General features: G+C 30.6%; 1 protein-coding gene across 2 annotated transcripts in view; it reads left to right on the plus strand.

The window, feature by feature from the left end:
* LOC124360099 (plexin domain-containing protein 2-like) overlaps window positions 1–7,756 on the plus strand; it is a 99,889-nt gene extending 92,133 nt beyond the window's left edge. For both annotated transcript variants that reach the window (XM_046813408.1, XM_046813410.1), the window contains 3 exons: window positions 368–513; window positions 1,592–1,667; window positions 2,385–7,756. In XM_046813408.1, coding sequence (XP_046669364.1) covers window positions 368–513; window positions 1,592–1,660 — 215 coding nt within the window. In that variant the 3' untranslated portion in view covers window positions 1,661–1,667; window positions 2,385–7,756. The remainder of the gene's footprint in view (window positions 1–367; window positions 514–1,591; window positions 1,668–2,384) is intronic.
* Window positions 7,757–10,597: the final 2,841 nt, after the last annotated feature.

The raw sequence follows: 10,597 nt of genomic DNA on the forward strand, positions 1-10,597 counted from the left end.
CATGTTTTACATTACCTTAGCCCAGCATTGAGCTCAGAGACTCATGTCTTACATTACCTTAGCCCATCATTGAGCTCAGAGACTCATGTCTTACATTACCTTAGCCCAGCATTGAGCTCAGACAGTCATGTCTCACATTACCTTAGCCCAGCATTGAGCTCAGAGACTCATGTTTTACATTACCTTAGCCCAGCATTGAGCTCAGAGAGTCATGTCTTACATTACCTTAGCCCAGCATTGAGCTCAGAGAGTCATGTCTTACATTACCTTAGCCCGGTGTTCGGCTGTAGAACCCTACACTTCATCCTTGTTCTGATAGTGGAGGTAGCCGTGTGGACTTTGTAACAAAGCCATTATTGTGTGATAGGAGAGATGCAAGATGGAGGGGTGCGGATGGGTGGCTCAGGCTACCTAGGAGCTGCCTTCATCCTTGTTCTCATAGCGGGGGTAGCCATCTGGACTTTGTACGCTTACAGCAACCCTCACTCCTACTCCGGCCAAATACTCATTAACGTAAGTGGATAGTCATCATGATCAATTGTCATAGCAATGTAGTAAAACATAATGTATTGAAAGTGAAAAATATTGTATTAGCAATTATATTTAATACTGTATACTGCCCAATCAAGTGATATTAATAGGAAATATATTATTATCTGTGAGATTTAAAATCATTTGTTTTATAAACATAATTTTAGGCTGATGTGAATTTTAGTACTTGTTTAAATGGTCAAGTTTTGAAAGCTTGTAGTGTTTCTATGGGGATGCGGAGTACGACAATGCCAACCGCACGTTCTTCTACTGCAGACGGTAGGAAAACAAAAGTGGGGGCTTGAGATTGCTGCAGGTGAACTCTCACCTGACACCATTGTTTGAAAAATTGTGTCTGACAGGCAGAGTTGAAATACTGTCTTAGTCTTTGTAGAGGGGTTGCTGAAAACCAAGAAATTATGAGAAAGGTAATACAGCCCCAGTGTTGCCCAACCGAAGGCAATTCTTGAAGTAATATGGAAAGCTTACTAAGAGGGAGTGATGCCTGGACCAGTGAGGTTTTTAGTGGGTGCGAATCTCACTCACCAGAGGAATACGCTGACAGTACATTAGCATTTTCCTGACAGTCACAAAAAGAAAAAAAAAACGGAACATTATACAGTTTACTAATCTTGCACATGTCAGGTACCACCAGAAGTTTTCAGCTGCTAGTATTTTTGTTTTGAACTTCAAATTACTGTTAGCTCCAGGACATCCCAACGGCTGTTTGGGGGATGTTTTTCAGGTTTAGGTCAAATTTTGGAGTTTTGAGGAGGTTATAAAATTCTTAAATTTTACCAAACTAATAACGGCAACCAATAATATGGCAATTGAATTCAGCTCACTTTTTAAATTTATTGTTTTTATACCTCTAATGTGATATGAGAGCAAGTGTAAGATCGTGGTCATAATCGAAACATCTGTCGTCTAAAGTAATATTTGTGCTATCAAAGAGGTACATATCTTAATAAGGTAGAATATAAGTAGTAGGAGAATGGGAATTTGAATAAAAAAGGAAAGTATTGAAAGAGTGGTAAGTTATTATGTTGTCCTGTTTCAGTACCGGCCAAGCCAGTGGAGGTGGCGTAGAGGCGAGGCTAGATACACAGCAGCTACTATACACATGTGACATTCCGGTGAGTTTCAGTGAATTTGTGCCAGAACTTAACAACTTTAAACTGTTAAATGGATAGTGATTAAAAAAACTTTCACGTGTTTCAGTCCATTGAAATTTGGCACGATTTTGGTACAAGTGAATTACTATCTTGCTTTGGTTTATACTTGATTTAATTTTAGAGTACTATGTTTTATTCATAACTATTTATTTCTTTTGAAGGATTACATGGATAATCAATATTTGTTTTTGTCATGAAATAGGCGGTTTTGGGTTAGTCATGGACTAATTCCAAAAAAATTCAATTATGATGCCAAAATATTTTTCTTTATTCCAAATTTGATTTCAATTCTTGCATTCTTTGTTTTCTTGGTTCCAAATTTTATTCTGATTCCTGTGTTATTTGTTACTAAGAAATAAGAATATATAGCCTGATTCTAAAAGTAATTGTATCACCGTTTTTATCAAAGGTGGATGGATGAAATCAGAATAATGCTAAATGACTTCATTGCTGCCAACTGCAAGAGAACAAATTTCCCCTTCTTGAAACAACATACCTAATGTTCCCAGAAACTTTCAGCTTTCACATGTAGTAAAATATATAACATTATTTACCTAAGAAGAAACTTTCTGATATTAATACTATCGCTAATGAATTACATAAAAATTATTTTTTATATGAAACTACATTTTTATTTGTTGAATAAAAAACACTAATTTGTATTATTTTCTGTTTCAGATAGCGGGATCTTAAATCTGCATTAAATCGAATACATTATCAAAATGACATAGTGACTTGACGTATCACTGTATTTTTAAATCTCTAAACAACAAATGGCATAATTATGAACAAATAATAATATCTTGTTAATGTTATTTTTATTTCAACTCACGCCTTACTACTTCATTTGTATGGACATTGCATTTATAATTCGTAAAATCGTGTATACTTTTTGAAACATTTTGTATTTGATAATGTATATAGGAGAGGAGTGAAATTAAAATAAAAGCACTTGAAGACAATGTAGACTTATTGACTACTGATAAACTGTAACTGTTGTTTAGTTGAGTTATCAGTATAGTTATCTTATTCTGTGATCAATATTTTTGTTGTTATGTTGCCTCTCTGAATTTGTTGAATCGAATCAACTTTGTATTGTTTTTTAATGTACATTGCAAAAAGATGTTAACTTCTTAATTGATCTAAGTAGTTATTAATTTAGTTTATCTATAATTAAGAAATGTATTTAATCTTGTTAGAATAGTTTTAGACTCGGATCAAAAACAGATTAGAAGAGTTCTCCTAAATATATTGTATATAATTTTAGCTAATTTGTATAAGTGTCAAATGTGAATTAGTTGTCTTCCGTTGCAATAAATAATTTTAACAGTTTTAACTGATTGTTTTGCACAAATACCAGAAATAAATTTTTAACAAAGAAATAGAGTTGAGAAAAAAGTCCTCAATATACTGCCATTTTAAAAAGTGTTGTACATAGATTCAACTGACATATTAATCCAGGGTAAAAATGCTATGCAACATAATATTTCAGACTTTTAAGTAATGTATCCTTCCTAAATTCTATTATCAAGTAAACCATGCATTAGTAAATTTGAAGCAAAATATAAAATTACTAAAGATTACTTGATTTAACTAATTATAGAGTGATTTTTAAATGAATTTGAATGATGTTATTAGTGTTTTTGCATGTTAGTTAATAAACTTAAAACAAATAATATCCATACTGCATAATTATGAAGTTTATGAATGCTGATGTCCATTATGTAGCATATCATTAAATATTAATCCATAAATAGCAATTAAGAATTTCTTACAGTCTGAAAAATTCATAAAAAGTAAATGATATTAAAACAGGAATTGTAATTTACTAATGATTTACTTAAATATCAAGAAATATTTGTGACTATTTTCAGGTGAAGAAGACAAAGCATACTTTCCTTTAACAAGGCAAAATTATAAACATAAATAAAAGTAAAAACTATAATATTAATCAATAGATTAGTATTTATATGTTTTATTATTGAAGTAGTATTAAGAGTTAAAGGACATAATAAAAGGGGGTGTTTACATAATTTTTATTTATATCGGTTTTATACTTTATGTACTGTCATTATTATAAACGTATATGTTTTGGAAGAGAAGGAAACTCAGTTTTACTAAGTATTTATTAAATAGCAGCAAAGTTCTTTTTAATTCCTGACATAGCTTAAGTATTATATAATTATAGTGTATTACAAAATATAAGTGATTTTAAATTTTGATTATAATGTGAGTTTTACAATTTCTTGTAAAGTCTAATAAAATGTTCTGATTAGATTTAATTAACTATTACAATCTGTTTGTTTTATAATCTAAATGTAAACACATTTGTCTGGGAGTTGAAGGCCAAAATACATTATGTAAACATACAACTTAGCCGTATGTGGTATCAGTACAGGATATTTGTGGTGGTTGAAATGGGAGGTCGTCAAAAGGGTTAAAAATATCAAACGAAACGTTTTTGTTTAAGGTTTGTTTAATTTAACATACACAAATTAAAGAGTACTATTTAGAGAGTATACTATTTAAGGAATACTTAAATCAGTTTCAAGCGATAAGATGTAGGGTGACTTTTTAACTGAAAATTACTTTTAAATCCCTTTATCTCGTTTTTTGACATTGGTTTATGTGTTTTTTTTGGACTACCTTGCATATGGAAAATTTTAAACACCTCTGTTAACCTGGTAGCTCGGATATTAGGACTTTTAATTTATAATTAAAATTGGCTTACAGCTCATGGACTACATGTTTAGGTGCCTTCTATGGTGATTTGATGAAAATTAAATCAAGCACAATTCTCTCATCAGTGGATCTGTAATTAGATATATACTCATGTTCTAGTTCTTCTCTTCTTCCTCATGTTAGTTCTTTTGTATCCAAGAGAAAAATTATAGTAAATACGCAATAGCTTTGGCACATGTTTTATGTATAATTGTAACCATTAACATTAGTATGCTCAAATTTTCTTGGGTTCCAAAAGAAATGAAAAAGCCTCATTTTATTACATTAAGGGTTTTATGGTTGTGTCACAATATAGTGCTGTCTCTCTTTTTTATTGAAATATTTAATTTCTAATTTCATCAGTAAAAATGTATATTGGTTTAGTGTTGTTGATGAGTTATTAAAACTTTTTCTATGAACTTTATATATTTTACTGCCGAATTCTCATATTTTGAATCATGATCAAAATATTGTTATGGTAGTAACAATTAAGCCAAATAGTGTTTCTCCTGTCCGACTTACAAAAGCCCATCCCTTAGTTATTTGTTTGTTTTATACCTTTTTCTATAATCTGTTTGTTTGTTGGTTTTACTATTTAACCTTGTCTATACGTTTTACCAGGATGGGGCTTTGATTTAGAATAACTGAAATTCACTCTTGACCCTGATATATTACTATGTATAATTGTGCAATACAACTGTTGGTATATTGTATATACTCTTAGAAATATAAGACATATCACTGACCAATGTTTGAGCTTTCAATAAATTGATGCACACAAGCTTTGAGCAATGGTTGGATAATGGCTTCTTGAGCTTCCATTTTAACACTTTTTGAAAGGCTTTTATTGTTAATTTTTTATGACATATAGGGAAGATATTATATATGTGTACATAATAAATACTTTACCTTTTTCATGTTGAACTTACATTCATTTTTTTATTCAGAGGAAATTTTCAAGTTGGATCATTTTAATATTTAGCATAATAACAATTAAAAACAAGTAAGAAATTCTGGAGTTTATTCTATCCACACAGGATGTTTGTCTTTTTTATTTTTAATCTACCTGTTTAATTTGTTGGACACATTTTTTACAATATATTTTTATATTATCAAAGGTAAAAAATAGTCTATACATTTTTTTAATTATTATTTATATAAAATAAATGTGTGACACTGTGTACTATGTAATTTGTGTAATCTTATACACTAAATGGATCCCTATTTTTTATATTTCCATGCTCATAATGAGATGAGTGCCTTGATAGATTGTACTACTGGGCTAGCACTCAATAGTTATACAGTATAATATACTATTAATATGTGGTTATGTTTAGTGTGTAACATTAACTTTTAACATATACCTCAATCAAACATAAGAAATTAGTAAAACAAGTGATTTTTCTCTTTAGTTGGTTGGTTTTGTTATAATTATTACTAATAGCTAAAAAACCAGTTAAAAACTTAAATTGACAATATATATTTAATAAAGAATGAAAGCTTTTATTTTAAATAATCAAGGTTTGTTATTTTAACCCTAGAACTGGCAATGGTATCACTCTGTACTGGCGGCTCTATTTCTACAGCTATGCAGATGTTTTTTATTATGTATCCCTTTTCAGTCTAAATGTAAACAATTACATGTCAATTTATTCACAACAATTTAGAGACTACTATAATATCAATAACCTATTGTTAGTTTTCATGTTAATAATTTGTTTTGACAGAATTTAAAAATATATATTAAAACAAAATCGTAAAATATTTAGTTATTGAACAATAAGTTTTACATCAAAACTTTAAATAAATGCATTAACTTGTTCTAAAAAATTTTGTGCCAATTCCAAAAATATACAGTCATCCTAACTTTACGTCAAAACGTATTTGTTACATGGCTTTGTATGAGCGAGCAGTTACTGTTTTTTTTTTTTTTTTTTTTTTTTTTTTTTTTTTTTTTTTTTTTTTTTTTTTGAAAATAGGTTCTATCTTTAAAGAAATAATATCTTTCAAAGAAGACAATAAATAGGCATTAAAGTTAATGCTCTGCCAGAATGTATATAATAAAAATCATTGATATTACCTTAATATCCTAAAATTTAAATAACTGTACATATATACTTTATTCGTCGTAGCCAAATCAGACGACCTTTGGCGACGAACATTTTTTCATGCCAGCTGTAGGGTTAAAAAAAAAAAAGGAGAAAAGTGAATAATAACAGTGTTTTTATTTCTAATGAAAACTGTTTTGTTTAGTATAGTATCATCCATTTGAAACGTAGTAAAACAAAACAAAGTGATTAAAATTCTTCACCATATTAATATTTATACTATAGAAAACCAGTATATAAATGTAGGTCAATGTTGTTAAACCCGAACAAAATCTACATCGATAAGAGTTTTAACTCTGCTATAAGCTCAGAATTACATTTTAAGTAAAACATGTTAAAAATGAAAGTAGTTTTAAAAGAAAACTATTATTAGTTATTGACATAAAAATAAGAATTAAAAGCAAGAAAATTGCAAGAAATAAAATTTTAACGTAGCAAAGAAGTGTTCTGTACGTTTCCACAGTGTTTGTCATCTGAAAAAATAACAATTTTATCTAACAAAACATTTACACTGAAAGGGTTACCCAGATTTATTTACTTAGTTTTCAGACAATTTGGCATTTATTCAACTTTTGGATAATAATCCTTTAGAAACTATTAGTTATATCATCTCAGGAGCTATAAATTCATTTAGTGACAAATAACAAGGCCGTTGGTTGTTTAAGGGCAAATTGTATTATTCAGAATTGGTTCCAAACAGAATTTTAATTAAAAGACATTTTTAATATAAATAATTAATGTTTTGAAATTCATCAGTTACAACAGGACTTTAGGTTTTGTCAAAATTAATTTTTGGCGATGAAAAATTTGAAAGGTATGGTTGCCACGTAACATTTTGCCACCACCAACAAGCACCGTCAGATTTATACACATGCATTTTTATTGTGTTTCTTAATACCAACATTACAGAGATCAGAGTTGAATGTGTAAATCTGTAGAAATAGTATGATTTATCAATAGTTAATTTAAATTGTTTCAATTTATGAAATCTGTGGTAGTAATAATATTCCTGCTAGTTGTTGCTGCTTGTGGATAGTGAATGCTGCTCGCACCTTTATACTATTTTGTGTAATTTTGACTGAGCTTTGTTTTCGGGTTGTGCCTTTATTTGAAACCAATTGCAACGGAGTCATTGGTCTATTCTTGTAACGATTTTGTATTTGTAAATATTTTTTTAAAACACAACGCTATGAACTATTGTATAATAAAACATTAAAAGTATTCACTATTGTGATTTTTATCCTTGATCCAAAGAGATGGAGTAAAGTTGCTATGGTTCTAATACATTAGTAATAATATTGTGTTTTCTGGCCACACAATGTCTGCACCAGTTTGTTGCAGTTCCAGTATTTCAATAATGTAATGGTGTTCATGAAGATCACTTACTTGTGTCCTGTTTGGTGCCTCCTTTTGTTGTACTGCAGATAATAAATATTTTTAGGCTGAATAAATAGCAATCATTACAAAGATTTGAAGATAATGTTATCCCAATGTTTTAACAAATCTTAAAGTTACACTTATAAAATGTTACTATTTTAAATTTAGTAGCAGATGATCAAATCAGTTTATGTTTGCTTTCCCTTCCAATTCTTAGTATTGTTATGCTCATAAATTAACAAGATTGAAAAACATACAGTTTAGGAAAAGTTAGATTAGTTTGATATATTTTAATAAATAAAATTGTATAGGTATAATGTACTCAAACATTTATAATTTTATTGAATTTAGTTAATATTACTTCAAGAATACAAGTAATCAAAGAGACTATAAATTATAACAAGTTTTTTTATTTGATACATGATCCCATGTGCTTGACACAGCACGTGTGGAATATATCATTTGTGTGAGTTTGTTGTTAAGTTACTACTATGCATTGGTTTCCAGTCAGCTATTTAGTTTACTTTCCAAAAAGGGAAACAGTTGTAACCCTTTACGGTCGACTTTGGACCTAAATGTTGGATTTCACAACTCGAATAGACCATATGTAAAGCAAAGTAAAGTAAAGATGTCTTATTTTACCAGGCGAAGTTAGGGCTAAGAAGCCCTCTCTAACATTTAACCTGGGGACCAACAGCTTAAAGGTGACTTCCGAACCACCACCAATGTGTGTGTATATGTGTGGACCATTGTAGATGTGTAGTTTTAGTCGGTATTACTGACCCTTTCGGCCCTTTCTCTACAGCTTGTATGGTCCAGTGCTGAACTGTTCTGGTCACACTAAGTCATAGTTTTAACACATTCAAGTCTACGCTCGAGCCAGACTCAAGCGCCATTGTTTAAACCCCCGGCCGGCGCTCGAGCGTGACTCGAGTACAGCTTTGCTGATTGATATACGGAGTTGCTCGAGTGATATTCGAGTGCCGTCTGCTGCATTAGAAAGCCAGCTTTGATGGTTAGTTCAGAAAAATTCCGCTAGGTGCTACTACGTCATACCCGCTTGAGGCTTTTGTTTATCCACTGACATGGCCTGGTGCGTCGTCAGTCTGTCTACGACAACAATAATTTTTTTAGCATTTGAAATTTTTTTGGCAGTTAAAATTATTTGTAAATATGTATATAGTAAATGCCTTTCAAAAAATTGAAATTACTTGTTTTATTTATTCAAAAGTTAGTTTTCAAGTAACAAGACATGCGGGAGTTTTTATTTTTCTTCAAAAAAGATAAGTTTTGAAATTTTTTTAAAAATTAATTAGATTTTATAGGAATACAGTTTTGCAAATCAATTTAAAGAGAAAAGATAGAACTTTCAAGAAAATATAATATCATATACATAATATTTAACAGTTTTCTAAAAAAAAAATCTGAAAACCAATTAATTTATGCAGACCAGGCTATAAAAACAGCAAATAGCAAGCCAGACTCCAATGTGTTAATTTGTTTACACTTAACTGTAACTACCGTTTTAAGCTGCTCCTGTTGGGAACACTATGGAGCAACTTAGCAATACTTTTTTTTGGTAATCTCTTAGGACAAGAAATTGAGAAACCTCTCATTGCACTTAGTCCTCAAAGTACCTCTACGCTTGTTTCTGAAGTGACAGGATGGGTAAGGTTGGAGGTAGAGATTGCCTCCTATCGAGATCCATGAGGAATGATTGCAGGCACTCTATCTCAATCATGTCTCCTTGGAAGAAGAGGAGGCCACCTCTGCACCAGTCTCTCCAGTTAAGCGCAGGGGTAGCACCCTCATGTCCAGGCACTGCATTAGTTCAACATTGACATAAAAACCATGGTTCATCACCAATGACTATGTGGTTTGACAAGTTTTGTCACTTCATGGTACCAGATAAGAAACTTTATGGCTGGTCCCATTCTTTTTGTTTGAGTGCCTCAGTCATGGTTCCGTATACTAGAACTGTGATTTTGATTTTTTCTTAGCGTATCAATTGATTTTATTTGCATACCATCGAGTTTTCTTAACGATTGATTTGTTGGGTGACGTCATCATTAATCACAAAACGTCATTATCAGTTCTTCAAGAAACAACAGGCACTAATTTTAACTATAGTCTAGTTCATGTACTTCACAGTCAGTGGGGGGATTTAACTGCAGCGGCTATTTTTAACACCAGTTTAAAGTGCCCAGAATGGTGACATTCACCATGAGATTGTCAGATACATGCTGAATGTAGTAGCTATATAGTGCCATTTACCCATATCCATATGTTTGGCAATCGAAGGCCTCTGCAACTTACTTTCCATATGACCCTCGTACTTCCTATTTTTGATTTGCCTTTGAAATATAATTATGAAAATGTTAGAAAACGTTCAGGAAAATTAGTTTTTTATTGAGAATGAAGTTAACAGTTGTGATAGTGACATTGCTATTTTAAGTAAACTTAAGTACAATTCTGTACAATATTTAAAACTTAATAATTTTTATTTGTATATAAAAAAATGATAAAATAAGATTAGTTTCAACTCAAATTTGTTTCAGCTTGAAAATGTACGTACAATTTATAAGCTTTTAAAATTAAAAAACCAAACTGTTATCAATAAATAATGAAAAGGTAGCAGAAGTACAATTGCAGTTGTTGAGAAGTAAAAAGTATGGGACCATTAGG

Source organism: Homalodisca vitripennis, chromosome 4 (genome assembly GCF_021130785.1).
Source record: "Homalodisca vitripennis isolate AUS2020 chromosome 4, UT_GWSS_2.1, whole genome shotgun sequence".
Lineage (NCBI taxonomy): Eukaryota > Metazoa > Arthropoda > Insecta > Hemiptera > Cicadellidae > Homalodisca > Homalodisca vitripennis.